Below are 17181 nucleotides of genomic sequence, written 5' to 3' on the forward strand. Positions count from 1 at the left end.
CCTAGTTATAGCGATAGCTTAGTATACTACCCCTTACGTGCGGTCTATTAGATTGTCTTCGTACGGGGTACTTGTTCTATATATATACGAACGAGGCTAGTTCTTTCCGCATAATAGGTATATAGATATACTTTATAGTAATGCGGTTAGCCTTCTTTGCTTTATAAAACTACCCCTTCTTCTTTAAYATTATAAAGAAGCCYTATAATATTAAGATTAGTTAGCCTAACTCGTATAATTAGATTCGGATATAACGGGAGCGTTACTAAAGCATATATAGATAATATGCTCTATATACTTATATGCTATGCCTTAAACCTTCCTCGTATAAGCTAGCCCTACTATGCCTTAATACGGACATTAGTAGTGCTTGTTCTAAACACAAAGCAGCGGCGAAAGCGTACTTTACGCCTACGAATAATCCTTACGTGTTAGTATTAAGCCTACGCTATAAGGAGTGTCTCTTTACTCTTATCTATCCGAATAATACGAGGTACTCTCGTAAGCTTTTTATAAGCTTTCGCAAAGTTAGATAGCATAGATACTATTATACGGGCAGAGGGTCTAAGATAGGTATATAGAATAAACCGTATATCTGCATTAATAGTAGTATAGATCTAAAAGCTATAGTCCTTAAGTTTATAGTGTGTATCTATACTCTAGACTGCATTAGGGCTAGGCGTAATATACTTCCTACGGCGACGTATAAACTTCGTAGCCCTATTATACGGGCTAGCGGGATAGACCTCGCGGGCTATCTCGTATAGTCGCTTCCTACGATATAGTAGCATGTTAGCAAACCCCTTTCTACCCTATAAATGTATATCGTATAAATATACTAACCTACTAAGCGTAAGCCGCGTATAATCGGTTATACGGAAGTGTGTTTGTAGTAATATTGTTTTATATACTCTAAGGTTCGAGCGATTAATCTCCTTCTTTATAATCTTTTTATATTCCTCTTAACGCTTAAGGAACTCTCCTTCTCTTAGTCGTTTCTTAATACCTATACTCCGCCGAAGCCGTATAAAGGTATAGTACTTAATCGTAAATCCCTCCTCGTTTAATTTGTCTACGATATACGTATCTAGTAGAGCTTCGAGGTAGAAGAGTTCGGCTATTCGGATGCGAAGGAGGGGATTATCGTAAAGACTATTCTTTAACGACTATCGGGGTTCGCTACTGTTCTCTACGACGATTATATAGATAGTCCGTTCGGAGGCATATAGCTATTATAAATAGAGGAAGGTTTAAATGTCGGTAATACTCGCATTATTATTCTAGAGTTTAACGACTTTTAGATAAAGATTAGGGGGGATAGAAGGGGAGCGGCCTATTATATAGAATATRCGTATAATAGGGTAGAGGGTAGACGGGAAAGGAATTAGCGTAGTAAGAGGTTATAAACCTTAGCGAAACCTTTRCTAAAAACTATAGGGTTAGGGTTAGGGTAGTATATTTCTTTAATATAGAGCGATAGTAATATAAATCGTAGGATATTTATAGGGACAAATTATACGAACATATAAAGCAAGGAGGAGTTATATTTTAGGTGTAGAAGCAAGTAATTATAAAATAGAAAATATATTTTAAAAGTAGTTTTTAAGTACTACAATTAAGGCCCTCGTAACCTATTAGAAACTCCTAACGCTTAAAGCCGCTAGTACAAAGAACTTAAAAGAGATTCCCTCCTCCCCTAGATACCCTTAACGCCCTAATTATCTCTCTAAAAACTACCCTCTACCCTAATTAAGCCCTATTACTAGTACTCTACTATTCCTATTCTTTAGCGACTACTAGTACGCCTAGACCTCGTTACCTGCGATATACTACGCTTTAGCCGTACCTAATCTCTATCCTAGCGATTAAGCAAGTCCCTACGGTCGTAGCTATAAGCCTAATTATAAAACTTGTAGTTACTATAGATATTATAGAAGTTCTTCTTCTAGATTATATAGCTCTGTTCCCGTTAGTATCGTATACCTTTATACGGGTAGGAAACATACCTAGAAGTTCCTATTACTATTCTAATACCGCTCGTACCGCTTATCCGTTCTTATTTCTTCTCTATTACTATCTACTACTCTCTCGTCGGGGTATACCGTTCTACTGCGATATTATTAGCCGGCATACTTCGACAATTCTCTAATAGGATTGTATAGACCGGCTCTAAATTAATAAAGCGTTAACGTAGGAGTAACGGTTATAGATTTTAATAGCTAGATCGAATATTAGATCTTAAGTTAGGAAGCGACGGCTAGCCTTTAACTCTATTAGCTCCTTCTGCTCCTCGTTAATAGTAAATCCTGCTTACTCGAGCTATTATACGGGTTAGTGCTACTCTTAGAATGTTAAATTCCTAGCTCCTACTCTGTCTACCCTTACGTCGATAATTCTTCTTCCTCTAATAGGACCTCTATCGATTAAAAGTGGGTTAAAGGCCGGTCTAGTAGTTATCCTTACGGTCGTTAAGGTAGTAGGTGTTTATACGGGGGAGTAGGAGGAGGGAGGAGGATATAGGTAGGTAGTAAAGGGGTAGTATAGTAGTAGGAGTAGTAGGTATTAATATTAGTATTTAGGTGTTAATAAGAGTCGCTAAAAGAGCAGCAGGTCTTTATCCTACTACTCTTTTAGAGATCTTACTTACCTATATAGAGAGTTATATAGCTACCCGCGTAATGCTATTATACCTTTACTTTATCCTTACTATTATTACTCTTTAGTACCTCTCCTTTATATATATTTAGATAAGAGTCGCTTAAAGAGCAGCAGGTATTTATCCTGCTACAAAAGTAGCTAGTATAATAGTCCGCGAGTAGAGTAGATAATARAATATATAATTTAATAAAAAGAGTAGAAACTTTCCTATTTARGAAGGAACTATAATATTACTATAATATTATACTAAGCTCCTATTRCGAACTYRTAATAGCTAAAATCGAGATTATATARAAGAAAGAAGAGTACTAATTCTCTATAYCTTATCCCTTCYRACYYTAAGACTTRCTCYRAGACCTAYRAGACTACTTATCCTTTCCTAAACGYAGACCCTTTAACTAATTATCCGTAGCTATACTCGTAATTATTCCGCGCTTAGGTCGCCGGCGTATATTCTCTAGTCTACTATTATACGCCTTTAGCCTCTYCTAATAGGCTCTYTCGCTAGCTATYCTATCGCTATACTAGTAGGTACTCTTAGTTCCCCGCTAGATATAGTTGCTATAGGCTAAGTTTAAATATCTACGCTAGATTGTGTAGCGCTGTTCTCGTTAGCGTCGAACACCTTTATATAAGTAGGAAATATACTAGAAATAGCCCTAGGCCTTTAATTACATTACTATCGTAGTTCTTCCGCTCCTTATAATCTCCGTAATACTCCTCCTTAGTTAATATTATTCTACTACGATATTATTAGCTATTATACTTTAATAATTCTCTAATAGGATTATATAGACCGGCTCGTAACTAGAAAGGCGTCGACGTAGTTCGGACGGTCTCGGATATTATCGATCCTATTAGTAAAGCTATTATAGATCTCGACGTGCTTAGTAGCAGGCTTAGCTATTATCTCCCTCTGCTCGCGGTTAAGGGAGAATCCTATTTTCTTAAGCTATTATACGGGTTAGCGCTACTCTTAAAGTGTTAAATTCCTAGCTTATACTCTTATAAAGTTCTACTTAAAATATCCGTATTCGCTATTATTATCCGGATCCTTAGGGAAAGTTCTAGCCCTCTAGTATTTTGTAGTATCGATATAACCTAGCTATAGGTATAGTAACTTAGGCTTCTTCGCCTTCTTAGGCTTTTATACGGGTAGTATAGAGGAGGGAGGAGGATATAGGTAAGTAGTAAAGGGGTAGTATAGTAGTAGAAGTAGTAGGTATTAATATTAGTATTTAGGTGTTAATAAGAGTCGCTAAAAGAGCAGTAGGTCTTTATTCTACTACTCTTTTAGAGATCTTACTTACCTATATAAAGAGTTATATAGCTGCCCGCGTAATGCTATTATACCTTTACTTTATCCTTACTATTATTACTTAGGTATCGTAGACTATTATTACTTAGGTATTGTAGACTTAAATAAAATTACTTTAAAGAAGGAAAGCGAGGACATTGCACGCGTATATTAAATTACGCTACTTGTTACTTATTGTACGGAATACACCTTCAATTACCGAGGTTCTAATACCCTATAATGCTAGCGTCGCACTATCGCCTAAAAGGATTGTTGCAGAGTTGTTCTTAAAAACGCGCCGTAGTTGACGCGCCTTGAAAATGACATCATCGGGAATTCGGCACGGAATTGCGAGCATTTCCGTTCAAAACCGAGACCAAATCCTTCAATTCCTTCAAAGTAGGATCAAACTTTGTTCCTGTAGACTTCAGGCTGCAGCGCTGCGCCCCAAACGTATTCAAGGTCCAAGTAAAGGCATTTCTCATGCCATGCTTTCCTCTTCATCACCGCTCAAAATGCCCTTCTCCCATCAAGAAAAACGAAGCAGCTTCGAAGACGAGCAAGGATTGCCAATGTACGACACACAAATGRATGATGCTTCCGCTTCGGCCCCGTTATACAATGCACCAAAAGAGGCCGTGAAGCCACCGCTTCCTGACAAGACAGCTTCCCCTGCAGAAGTGTCCGACTTCATCGCACACCTTCTCGTCATCACGCGAGATCTACCGGAAACACGAGCTCGTGAGATTGCATCCAAGTGGGAATTCGGGACGGGACACGAACTTCTAGAAACTTATCCTGCCACCATGTTCCGTAAGATTTTCGGTAGTGAAAGCGGCTGGATGGTCTACAAAGAGGTCATGCTGCACAAGTACGAGACGTCGCATCCTGAACGCAATCAAAGAAAATATGGCAGTAAGGACCATCCGGGAAGACCTCATCGGCCTCAATGGCTGGCTAACCCTTCATAGGTATTGGGCTGGCGATAGGCATTCCTACCATGATCGCTGTGGTCTTTTTTACGCCCCGGATGGTGGACTCACTGGCAATATACCCTCTTATTATTCTGGGCCTGTTCGATGCGCTTGGCTTGCTCGTGTTCTTTGTAATGTAAGTCGGAACGTTGTGAGAGCACACTTGCGTACCGTCGAGTGAAAGAAAATCCCGTGGGAATGAGGGGCCTAATCCATCTACGACATTGAACGACGCACTTTTTGGATTTTACATGCTGACCTTACCCTCTCCCTAGGCTGGTGGCACCGAAAAGCACTCCTTTGGATCTGGTTGAGGGTAAGCTCAAAGACTCTTTTTTCAAAGGCAAGGATTCGTCGAGTTAGCCGAATGGCATGGACAATGTTGCGGCAAACTAGGTCTTCTCCAAAAAAAAAAAGTTGACAAACATGGACGAAAGCACAATCATGAGAACATGTCATGACTGATTATGAGGCTTCCCGCTCACTTTCCGATGCGTCGAAACACACAAGAAGAGCACGGGTAAGAGATGTACGTCTACCTGTCCACGGTCAAGTAGAGTCAACAGGCTATTTATGCTGTTTTGAAAAAAAGGTTCGCTGCATGCAAAGATCATCACCTGTGGAGTAGCGGGTATATGTCACTCGGACAAGAAGGTGGACTTCGACACTGACGCCGCATAGCCTACTAACCCAACCCTAGGTCTACGCCGTACGTTCAAATGTCATTTTTTTTTACCGCTAGCATTGGGAATCTAGCATTTAGGATCTGGCATTGGCATTAGGGCCAGTAAAGGAAAGTGTATCTCTTCTAATGATATTGCAACTCCGCTCAACCATTCATTCCATCGCTGACTAGAAAGCAACGGCATCGGTCAACACACCATACAAATGGTGTTGACCATCCAAAAAATGCCGTCGTAGCTTGACTCCAAATACTCAAAGGCAAAGCATACGTACGTCCTAGAGCTGCGTATAAAACATACCAACCACTAACACCGGGTTCATAGAGCCATCACCACCGGTGCCTCCCGAGATATCGACAAAGTATTAGCCTTTCTTCTGACTTTACTGCTCGTAATGCATCAAAGCCAGCGGAGGGTACATGCTGTACTTAACCACTGGCTGCCGCTAAGCATGTAATATACCATCGTACTCACCACTAGGAAAACTAACCACTATTCAAAAGGAAACATCAATTCATCTCTCATCGCTACTAATCACGCAACAAACGAAACCCCTGTTCCAATCAATCAATCAATCAAAAATCAAAAGAAACAAATCGTCCGAATCTCACAACTCTCCCTAAAAGGCGCATCCTCCCTACTATTCGGATCCACAAAAGCCGAATGCCCCACAAACCGCGCCCTCCCTTCATCAGAATCATACGTCTTCAACAAAATACACTGATCAGATTCCATCTCCGGAAAATAAATCCATCGATGCTGTTCATTAAATTTCATAACATAATTCTCCCCCGTACGATCGCGATATCGGAGATATAATTTGAAGAAATCTTCCGGAGGAGAGGATGTCACGTCGCACATGGCGAGAGGGTTCTCTTCGACTTTGTTGAGGGGTTTCCAGACGTTGATGAATGCTACTCGACGGGTTAGGAGGTCGTCTGCTTCGTCTGGGAGGAGTTGTTTGACGCGGATGGGGGCGGATTCGGAGGTATAGTCGCAGTGAACGAGAGCTACAGGGGCGCGTTGTGTGGTGTTTTTTTCTTGAGTGATTGCTTTGTTTGCGTTGGCGCGAGATCGAATGGTATGGTCGAAAACAAGGACTCGTTTCGCTCCCAGTTCTTTTCTGAGAAGTTCGACAACTTCGGGGTAAAAATCATTCTGTACAGGGGTTTGGTCTTCATCATGGAATTTTTCTTTGGGAAATGTTGTTGGGAATGGTAAGAGGGCGAAACCCTCCTTGTCCACGGAAAATTGCGAGGCTCGATCCCAGCCGTTGTGGACGGTGACGGTACGGGGATCATCGCCGGGTTCATGAGCGGGCTTTTTTACGCCTTCTTTTTCGTAAAAGTATATCTCCGTCAGCTGGTCGGCGAGATCTTGAGAGTAGTTGAAATTTGCTCGYACCTCCGAGCCACCACCGCTGCCGGCTTTGTTGGGCAGTAGAGCTTTGTCGACCGCTCCTTGCGTCTTCTTCCAGCTTTCTAGAGCTTCTACATCGCGGATCCAGCGGGTGATGTTCTTGTGCTGGGCGAGGGGGAGTCGAGATGCCTCGTGGAGGTGGATGGATGAGGCGATTGCCATGTCAACGATGCTTGGGTTGGGACCGGGAAGAACCCACTTGCCAGTCTCACCCAGACGAGCATCGAGGACACCGGCGATCTTGGCGTACTTGGGAGCCTCTGCGTCGATGATGGATTGATCTGCTTCGGCTCCCAGCAGGGGCTTGACAACGTACTCCACAACGTAGACGTAGTTGGTCTGGAACCAGACGGAGGCTTCCCACAAGAGCCATCGGTTGGCATCAGCACGTGCTTTGAGGTCCTTGGGATAGGCTGAGTCGGCGTTGTTGATGTCGGCAGCATACATCAGAATGGCGTTGGACTCCGTGAGAACGAGGTCGCCATCAGTGGCGGCGGGAACGGTCGCCATGGGGTTGATCTTGGTGAAGGCATCGGACTTGTGCTCTCCCGTGAAGTAGTTGATGTAGTTGTAATCATACTACATAATATATTATTAGTTGGATGTTCCAGAATGGACTTGTTGCTCGACACATACCTTCGCACCAATGAGATCCAATCCAGCAAGGACTTTGCGCGAGTTTATCGTGCAGGGATCGAGGTAGATTGCCAAACCCATGATTGCGGTTATTCCCTATCGATGGGACGAAATATTTGGTCTGGAGTTCTAACCGAGAGTGATGCGGAGGTATATATCTTCTTGTACAGTAGTGTGAGGGTGACCTTGTTGGTGAGGGACCATGTCGATCAATATGCTACCCCGCCCCCGCCGACAACACTACGACCATGAGGAGCAGGCCCGGGGAGACACTTCCATGTTGCCGGAAATCAGCGATTGGGGATGTCCTGAAAGGTGTCGGTTGCACGGTCAAGGTCGAGTATGTGCTTCGGACGTGTTACTTGGGGTGAAGTGTTCAGACTCGCATTGTCACGTCTTCCTTCCCACGCAAAGAGCGTGCCACGATAGCGATTGTTAAGTCGACTGGACATTCAAAACCATTCGCCTTCTTTTCTTGTTGTGGATGATGTGCCTTTGGACTGTGCTGATGCCATAGAAGCCACCCTCATACCCTTCTCACTCACCACTTCTCCAGGCCTTGGACTTTTAGCAAGCTTTCCTTCTCGATCAACGCTCTGGTCTTCTGATGGAGGAGTGTTCTCACATCAGCAGCTCCGTATCGCCATTATGGTAGATCATAGTCAATCTCTTCATAGCCGTGGGTCGTCTGCGCCTGCTACAGGTCAGTTATCTTCAGCTCTTCGGGATGCACAAGTACACACCATCTTCAGATTTGATGAAAGCTTGTTCGACGATAACCTTCAGACCATGTGCTGGTTGAAGTTGAATCGGAGAAGGTTGCCTTCTGTTTGCTGCGGGCCATACGGACATCATCGAGCCGTCGCCGTTAGCATCCACGCATAACCCGGGAGTAAGGAGAAGGCTCGTTTGCAGATGTCTTGAGTTTTGCATCTTACGTCTCTCATGCAAGTGTAGAGAGTCACCACGAAGGTCTGGTGGAATCGAATTGGCATTCCCGACGTCTCCTTTGCATGCTCCTATCGTCAGTACGTGTAAACATAATCTTTGACTAGCATCATACAGGCTTCCTCCCTTTTCGAGACTCGGCATATAGACAAGCTCCACAACAGGGCTGAAAAATTCCTAAAGCCACGAGAGCGATTCCTGTTTATCGATCAGCAAGATGTAGGCGTTTGTACCGAAAGTAGAAGAAGAGAAGGAYATCTCCTCGAACGGAACCTCTCGCTCAATTGTCGGACTAGGCAAGTGTGTAAGTCTCAAGAATCCGAAGAACTCCTTCGATGAATGCTAGATCTTCCACGAGCGCTCTGAGATTTGCAATCTATCGGTTGACGAAGGATGAGCGCAGGTGGTAACATTGAGTTTCTTGCTCGCTTGACGGTCTTCATACTTCGATTTGCTGTCAAATTGTGTCAGTGACTAGAATGGTGCTCAGACTACAACGCTACTGACCTGACCAATTCGTTTGACATCATTGTCAATAGCCCGTATCGCAGCCTCTTCGTCCATTTGTGAAATGTCAATTATCCGGCCAAGATGTCTGAATGTTGAGCAGATACACACCTTCAGGTTCTGAGCGAGTTTGCAGAACGCCAAGTACGAGAATGGAAGACTACAAGTGCCACAAGACTCTGTTTGCGGACAGTACAGATATCACCGTGTCATCGCTTCCATGCCTCAAGCGAGACCTCCCAGACCAGTATCCGAGAGCCTTAAAACCTGTGCACCTCCTTCGCATTAATTCCCAATTCCATCAAAATACCACTCTTCCCCACCACAGCAGTCTCCATAGCCGGCGGTCCACAGATCCAAACCTTGGTCCCTTTCGCATCACCCCATCTCCCCTTTTCACACCTCGCAATCACCTCTTCCAGCACATCTCTACTAAAGTAACCCTTTTTGAACTTACTCTCATCTCCCATGCTCGGAGCCTCTGGTTTACCCTCCTCGCCAGAAACAGCGTACGTGACCTGAAGTCTTCCTGGAAACCTTCCTTCCATTTCCTCCAACTCCTTCCTCAGCACGATATCTCTCGTCCCATTGACCGCCCAAAGCAGCTGTATCCTTGTCTTRTCCTTTCGATCATCAAGGATAGCTTGTGCGAGACTGAAAAGAGGCGTGATGCCCGCTCCACCTGCTATGAAGAGCAGATCACGTCGGGTTTTACAAGGTGTGTATGCATAGCCCAGAAATGGACCTCGTGCGGAGATTGTATCTCCGGGTTGCATGGTGTGAATGTATGTTGAGGCTTTGCCTTCTGGGTATATTTTGACGAGGAGTTGGAGGGTACCGCGGTCTGAAGGGCAGGAGATTGGTGTGTAGGGTCTGAAGACTGGGAACCAGCCGTTGTAAGGGGTGTGCTGTGTGAGGATAATAGCTGTGAACGTGTTGTTGGTGGTCGCTTGTCTCGATGGGGAATGAAGGAGACTTACATCCCGCTGGTACACCGCTGATTTGGGAGTCTCCTTCAGGGAGATTGAAAGTGATCTTCTTGAGGTCATGGTTAATTTGCTCTGAGCTCTTGACTGTCAACTCCTTGCTGAAGAGCATGCCCATCGGCATGGAGAGCATCTTAGTGGGTGGATTCTGTGCGGGAGCGAGAAGTTGAGGCTTCGGAGTGGCCATGTTCACTCCAATTGTGAGGGACTACGGCGTCTCCGATGATGTGAGGTACTCGAGGATAGCGGGAAATGATCGACGCCATTTTTCTGTACTGAGAGGGGATGTTGTTTCCTGATGTGAACACTGGGGACAAAAGTTGTGTAATGATGAAAAMAGGAATCCTCGCAAAATGAAATCGCATCAGCTTCTCCTATAGGCGGCATGCACGTCGCACCTCTTCAACATCTTAACAATCTCGGACATTTCGAAAGTGCATGAGTGCGGATAACCGGAAATGACTACATTTCTGTACTCATGAAGCCGCTGATGCGAGCGTGTTCGGAAGCAACAATTCGCACGCGCTGCTTTCGGCGCTTCTGAGACTCCAATCTTGGGATTGCGAGTAACACAAACATGCAAGACGATGGAAGATGGAGAGGAAGAAGACGATGAAGAAAGTTGAAGCTCATGCCGTGCGCTCTCACCTGAGAGACCTCACCTCAGCCGGAACTTTGGATGCCGATTGGCTGACTAGCTCACCCCTGACACCTGACGCCAAGAATCTCCTTTTCCTTCTTCCCAACAACACCTCCATCACCTGCACAATGAACTCGGCCTGTGGTCGCGACTCGTCAACACGCTTGCTCAGTCGAACATGGAGACTGTTGACTGGAGCTGTCTACTTTCKTGCATGCCTTGCAACATGTCGTTTCCTACCCTGTCTCCTTCTCTTCCGCTACTTTGCTCGGATACCTCGCGTCAGCGGTCAAGAATGTGGCAGGAGCTGCCACAGACTGAATGTAGGTCAGCTAGCGATGACATGGAGCTGATAGTGTAGTACTACCACACAAAGAGTTGAACCGTACATGTAGCTACATTGATTAGAAGGCACTTGTTAGATCTTTGCTTTGTCACTGGCTGTGTCCCCATACTCAGCATCGCGAAGAAGCTGGACAACTTGGGTATTGCCATTCTCCTCCGCCACTTGAATCGCGGTCATACCCCGAGAGTCTATGAGAGAAATATCAGCCCCCTTGCGAAGCAACAGCTTCACCACCCCAGCATTTCCTCCTTGCGCCGCTGCGTGAAGCGATGTGCCCAATCCCATCACCTTCCAGTTTGCATATGTAAATGCATTATCCTCCCATTCAATGGAGTTGACATTGCATCCGCAGCGACGAAGGACGAGCTCGACGACTTGCACGCTAGAATGGTCGTTCCGCCGTGCAGCATTGTGGAGCAGTTGGCCTTTGAAGACGGTGCCTTGGACACAGCGATCTAGACATTTCTGTACGGTCCCCAGAGGTGCCTTAAGGACGGCGATAGAGAGCGGCGTGAGGCCGGCTTTGCAAGTCGCGTTTGGATCGGCTCCGTGGTCTAGAAACCACAATATCACCGAGTCGCTGGCTTCAGTGAGCATTGCATATCTAGAAGTATATAAGCATGTGAAAGGTGGCTTTTCGAGGACGGTGTGGCGGACGATAGGAGTGGTGGAGTACACCAATCACTCTCCTTGTTGATGTCCCAGCCTTTGGCAAGGAACAAGGAGAGCGTATCGAGTAGACATTTATCAATTCCGACCCGGAGAACGCATTCGTTGAATGGGATTCCGATGGCAAGGAGCTTGGCAACGAGAGACTCATTCCCCGACCTCGTAGCCATTTGTAGGCAATGTATCAGATTCGCAGCTCGACGTCCCGATTGGATCAGTTGTTGCACCTGATGAAGARCAGCATCGTTGCCGGCTTCACAACTTTCCCACGCTGCCACCTCGTCAGGATCCACGAGGGCTAGTTGTAGAGCTCGTTCCCGAGCCTCGGTGCGTGGTGTGAGTACGCGGAGCGGTTCGAGCTCCGGGAGTTCACCCATGCTATCCGGATTAGCCAGGATGTCCAATAACATGGTCTGAAGATCCATCGCTATGGCGGCAAGTAAGACGGCGGCAAGCAAGACGTGATGAGGAAAGCTGGTGTGTAAGCGGAGGGAGTCTTAGAAGTACAGACTACCGCGCTTCAGTAGCCAATCAAATGTCTCCGACTGGCACTGCCAAACGCGAGACGGCTCGAAGTGGAATAGTATGTCTTAGTAGTCTGTGCTTCTGAGACTGATTTCATATCTAACCTTTTATATTTCCTATGAACGAATTCTAGCCTTGTAGGGAGGGGAAGGTTAGGGATGCTAGTCAATAGTAGATGTTTTGTGACCATTCATTCTAATTCCTTGACATTTCGTATTTAATTTTCTCCTATATACGAATATTGTCATTAAGCGCCTGGTTCATGAAGTGCCATTCCACCCTACGAAACCCCCTAATCAAGTCGAGCTATATCCAACTATTTCTATAGAGAAAGATTCGCGTGGATCTGCAGCACCCTCTTCGTAACATAGGGGCATATCACTACTTGCCAGTTAGTCAAACAGCGACTCTAGGATAGATTTCGACAACAACTCTCACCTCGACATTGTCCTATCCGCGGCGGGCCAAGGGTGGAGCGGTGGTGGAGGGGGCGTCTGTTGGGATTGAAGATTTAGGAGTGCCGGAGGGGTTTGTTGGGTTCGATGGTTTRGAAGGGACGTGGAATTTTGGGGATATTACTTCCGGATCATAGTTGATGTGTGGGTCGAGTGTAAGGTCGTCCAAGAAGTCTGTTGGGGTTGATGCTGGAGGAGTGCCGGAGGGGTCTTTTGGGATTGAAGATTTAGGAGGGACAACAAAGTCCGTTGGGACTACTGGTGGAAAATCATCGATGTTGTCGTGATGGATATATCGATCGTGTGGTACGAAAGGATCACTAAAGAGGCCTTTTGGGGTTGATGCTGGAGGAGTGCCGGAGGGGTCTGTTGGGATTGATGATTTAGAAGGGACGGCAGAGTCCGTTGGGGCTCCTACTGGTGGAATATCGTCGATGATGTGGTCACCTGGTAACCGATCGTCTGGTCCGAATATAGGATCGTCGAAGGGGGATTTTGAGGGCGATGCTGGAGGAGTGGTGGTGGTGGGGTCTGTTGGGATTCGAGACGAGGAGGAGGAAGTCATCGTTGCTGCCGAAGAAGCAGAAGAGGAGGAAGGCATCGTTGCCATCGGAGCATCAGGGTGGGGAGTTGTTGTTGGGCTCGATTCAACATCAGGGTGGGGAGTTGTCGTGGCCACCATGGAAGAAGCATCAGAGGAGGAAGTCATCGTTGCCATCGGAGCAACATCAGAGGAGGAAGTCATCGTTGCCATCGGAGCAACATCAGGGGAGGAAGTCATCGTTGCCATCGGAGCAACATCAGAGGAGGAAGTAGTCATAGCCGCCGCCGACGAAGGAGAGGAAGAAGAAGTAGTCGTAGCCGCTGCTGGCGACGGAGCGATCGTACTCTTCTCAACAATATCATCCATGATGCTCGAGAGCTGCCGATGAATTAATACACATGGCTCTCTTACACAGTGAGGAGGGGGTGTGGGGTTCGCCTTACGAATCGCATTTCCTTCGTATTTTCCGGGGAGTCCACAGCGGCGGGCAACTGCGGGCCTCCGCCAATGTGAAAGCGAAAGCCGCCGGGAGTGGTTTTCATGGTACCCGTCGGCGCGCTCTGGGAGATCGTGAATGTCATGCCGTTGGTGGGGGTGAAAGTCACGTCAGCGATGGTATGGAACTGTACCAGTAAAGATCATGTTAGTCAAACAGTCGTATATACATACATAGCATACATTCCCATCTCTGGAGGTATATCATTTCAAGGRGGGGGGGGGGCTTACTTTGCGCATGAAATCGGACATTTCCGGGGTGTCAGGCTCCGGCATGAAATTCGCCTGGATGTTGACTTGACGCGGAGAGGCGCTGGTTGCGCTGGTGGTGGTTGGAGTCGCACTGGTTGGAGCTGCGTGCCCCTCCGAGGTAGCGGCGGAGTAGGGCATTGCCGTTGCGGCTGTTGCTGCCAGGGCAACGATGAGGGATGCGGGGAGGTGCCTGTAAGTGGGTCGGTTAGTTGAGGAGGGGGAGTGTAAAAGAGGGTGGATAGGGTGAGGGCGGACATTTTGGAAATCGAGTGTTATTGTTCCCGATGTTGTTGGGGGATGAAAGAAAGGTTTGAGGATTGATAGGTAGAGTGAAGGGGTTTTTATATGTCTTCAATCTGTCTGTTTCGAAGCTAGTGGGTGAGTTGTAATGAATGAAGGGGATGTCACGGAGGGCCATGGATCGAAAAGAGTGATGCTAAGCATTCTTGAAGAGGGAAAGTAATAGTTGCTTCTCCTATAAGACATATTATCCCATCATTGCCATTCTCACAAGCGATTCCGCTCCACTCAGCCATCGTAGAGATAACATAAGCAGGAAAAAGTAGTGCCGAACCATAGAAATTCATCCAGTTTAGCTGCATAACTACTTCCCTAGTAGTTTTGGTTGGCTCAAGGTGTCGAAAAGCAAGAGAGTAGAAAAGAAAAGTGTTTTTTCCAAGAGCTTGCGAGTTTGCAAGAAACAAGCTCGCATTCGAAGAATTCCAAGAAACTTGCCTGATTCCGGCTCTTTCCTCCAGCAATAGATGACATGAACATTACACGGAGCCATGGATCTCAAACCCCGAATCCGGTAATTCTTCTTTCTCGCGTGTTCCAAGTATACCTTAGAGGCCATTTTCATTCCCTGATGACAACTCGGGACATGCTATTAGTAGGTAGATTGTAACGTGTGCAAGGAGGTGTTGGCTTCTCGAGGAGTGGAGAAGCCAATACCTCCTTGTCCACGCTAGATGAGAATTCCATTATTTGTTCCCCGACCCACTCACTTAGCTCCAGCCCGAACCACCAACAACAATGTATTCCCATCGAAAAAGAATCAACAAATACCTTTCCCCACCCCTCCTTTTCTCTCCTCCACCCTTCATGTCGTAGTGGAGGGAGGAGTCGTTGCAGGAGGATCTTTAAAGCAGGACAGCATTTCTTCACACTAGAAGGAGGAGATGGATGGTATCAGTGGTCAATTCATTTCATTTCAGCCGTGTTGTGGAAGTGTATGCCTTGAGGGAATGTTCGGTACTGACTTCCTTCTTGTGTGTGGGGAGAATTGGTGATGCAATCACCGCAGCAACGCCGAAAAGGGCGGCGATGAGAGGTGATGAGGGTTTCCTGGATGGGTAGAGAGTGGTTAGTTGGGCGAATCATGCACGGGAGAACTTGGGTGATTGGAAGGGGAGGCGGACATGTTGATGACGATGGTGATTTCTTTGGTGGAGGGTGGAGGGTGGAGGGTGGAGGGTGGAGGGTAGACGGAAGAAGAAGCGGAGGAAGAGGAGCGACTTTTAAAGCAGAAGATGATGGTAATCATGCATGGATTGTGTGGAGAAAGATCGATTAGAGCGGAGAGTAGTGCGGAAGGAACGGTGGAAGAAACTCCGACTCTGAAACCGAGACTGTTGGGTAGAAACGAATTGCTTGTTCGACACAGCTTGTGTGTCGGGTCCGAGTGTAAGGTAAGCAGGGAGGGAAGAAATGGTGGGGCTTGACAATACTTTACAACACCAAGTGACAAGAAGGTGAGAAGCAAATCCATGGTTGAGGTGGGTGATGAGCCGTGGGATTGCCATCCGAAGAGGTGCGCCGCCGTGTTTCCTCCGTTGGGACCTAGCTTCTACTTCTTCTTGGAGTAATCTCTTCGGCATAAAGAGGGGAATGGAAGAGAAGTAGGAAGCTGATGATGGTGGTGATACCTATCGAGCATTGGCTGAGATATTGACAAGGAAGTCATCGGAAAGTGGAGATGAATCGTGGGTATCACGTGACATGGCCTCCTCCTCAACATTCCCCGCTCTGGTTCTGGTCAACATGGCGCTACTCTTCTGCGAGCATGGAGCATGGAATGGTGGAGTGCATGTCATGCAACGAGAGATTCGGGGGATGCTTTCACGGATGTTGGTGATTTGTACAAAGCAGAGTCTTTCCTAATTCATCTGCTTGCTCGCTCCTCGTCGGTCTATCCTTCCTTCATCCTCGCTCCACTCGCATCCTCTCCACTCATCCTCCCACGAATCTAGTGGTCCTTCTTGGGCGCCTTGTTGATGTTGGGGTTTCTGGGGTCGTTCTTGTACTCGTCGGCTGTGGACATGTTCGTGTCAGTCATCCCATCCTTCGAAGTTTCCCCAATATGTTCATCTCCGGGACATGCACGTACTGTTGGCCAGAACACCGGCAAAGGAGCTGATGCCGTATGCAATGATGATTCCTGTGGTGGAGAAATGGTGTCAGCGCTGCCAATTCCTGTCCTCTTTCCTCCAATATCCCAGTATCCCAACATCGCATACTGTCTTCCGCACTGCCCCCTCTTTTTTATAATCTCCCCGCTCTTCGTAGGTCATGATGGGATGATTCGGACAGGCATACCGGCGGTGTAGAATGGCCACATTGGCTTCGCTGTAGGAGATGAGCGTCAGTCTCGGCGCGGGGAGGTGGTCGGCATTAAATTGGAAGGAGTGCACTCACCAATGGGCGCGGGGAACTTCTTTCCGAGGAGACCAGACATTTTGGGTGATGTGATGGGGGATATGAAGGGAAAGGTAGCTTCAGTGTCTGTTCTGTCTTCCACTCAATAGCGCGGAGATGGATGTGAAGTGAGGTTCGCGCTTGATGCCGGCCGGACTACCGAGCGAGCGACGGGACGGAAATCTTTGCCCGACTCGCAGTAACCCTAGCCCTAACCCTAACTCACGCTAATTCTCCAGTCTTTCTCGTCGCAAAACCAGCTGGTGCACATCGCAAACCTGCATCTTCTGTGCCACGATGCTACATCTTCACCACCAGCAACCTAAGTATCCATCTTCAATATTCCGTCATGTCTTCCGTCTATCCCATCTATCTATCTCATTCTCATCTCCGCGGCGCAAAGTCATGCACGGCGTTCGTCGTTTGTCGCCAATTGATGCGAATTCCCAG

At 46.8% G+C, this 17181-nt stretch overlaps 6 protein-coding genes; 1 reads left to right on the plus strand and 5 right to left on the minus strand.

The window, feature by feature from the left end:
• Window positions 1–4470: 4470 nt before the first annotated feature.
• Window positions 4471–5292, plus strand: RCC_12131 (uncharacterized protein; the record flags this gene model as incomplete). XM_023766236.1 has 3 exons in its annotated part: window positions 4471–4870; window positions 4927–5065; window positions 5205–5292. The coding sequence occupies 3 exons, from the start codon at window positions 4471–4473 to the stop codon at window positions 5290–5292; spliced, it is 627 nt and encodes a 208-aa protein (XP_023622004.1).
• Window positions 5293–6194: 902 nt separating this feature from the next.
• RCC_01006 (uncharacterized protein) lies at window positions 6195–7748 on the minus strand (the record flags this gene model as incomplete). XM_023766237.1 has 2 exons in its annotated part: window positions 6195–7610; window positions 7668–7748. 2 exons carry the CDS (start codon window positions 7746–7748, stop codon window positions 6195–6197), a joined length of 1497 nt encoding a protein of 498 aa, XP_023622005.1.
• A 1634-nt stretch (window positions 7749–9382) lies between these two features.
• Window positions 9383–10241, minus strand: RCC_01007 (related to NADH-cytochrome b-5 reductase; the record flags this gene model as incomplete). XM_023766238.1 has 2 exons in its annotated part: window positions 9383–10047; window positions 10103–10241. The coding sequence occupies 2 exons, from the start codon at window positions 10239–10241 to the stop codon at window positions 9383–9385; spliced, it is 804 nt and encodes a 267-aa protein (XP_023622006.1).
• Window positions 10242–11166: 925 nt separating this feature from the next.
• On the minus strand, window positions 11167–12188 carry RCC_01008 (uncharacterized protein; the record flags this gene model as incomplete). XM_023766239.1 has 2 exons in its annotated part: window positions 11167–11698; window positions 11752–12188. The coding sequence occupies 2 exons, from the start codon at window positions 12186–12188 to the stop codon at window positions 11167–11169; spliced, it is 969 nt and encodes a 322-aa protein (XP_023622007.1).
• A 550-nt stretch (window positions 12189–12738) lies between these two features.
• On the minus strand, window positions 12739–14172 carry RCC_01009 (uncharacterized protein; the record flags this gene model as incomplete). XM_023766240.1 has 3 exons in its annotated part: window positions 12739–13665; window positions 13731–13910; window positions 14014–14172. 3 exons carry the CDS (start codon window positions 14170–14172, stop codon window positions 12739–12741), a joined length of 1266 nt encoding a protein of 421 aa, XP_023622008.1.
• A 2110-nt stretch (window positions 14173–16282) lies between these two features.
• On the minus strand, window positions 16283–16771 carry RCC_12294 (probable mitochondrial F1F0 ATP synthase subunit Atp18; the record flags this gene model as incomplete). XM_023766241.1 has 4 exons in its annotated part: window positions 16283–16347; window positions 16424–16474; window positions 16633–16662; window positions 16732–16771. 4 exons carry the CDS (start codon window positions 16769–16771, stop codon window positions 16283–16285), a joined length of 186 nt encoding a protein of 61 aa, XP_023622009.1.
• Window positions 16772–17181: the final 410 nt, after the last annotated feature.

This window comes from Ramularia collo-cygni (assembly GCF_900074925.1).
Source record: "Ramularia collo-cygni strain URUG2 genome assembly, contig: RCC_scaffold01, whole genome shotgun sequence".
Lineage (NCBI taxonomy): Eukaryota > Fungi > Ascomycota > Dothideomycetes > Mycosphaerellales > Mycosphaerellaceae > Ramularia > Ramularia collo-cygni.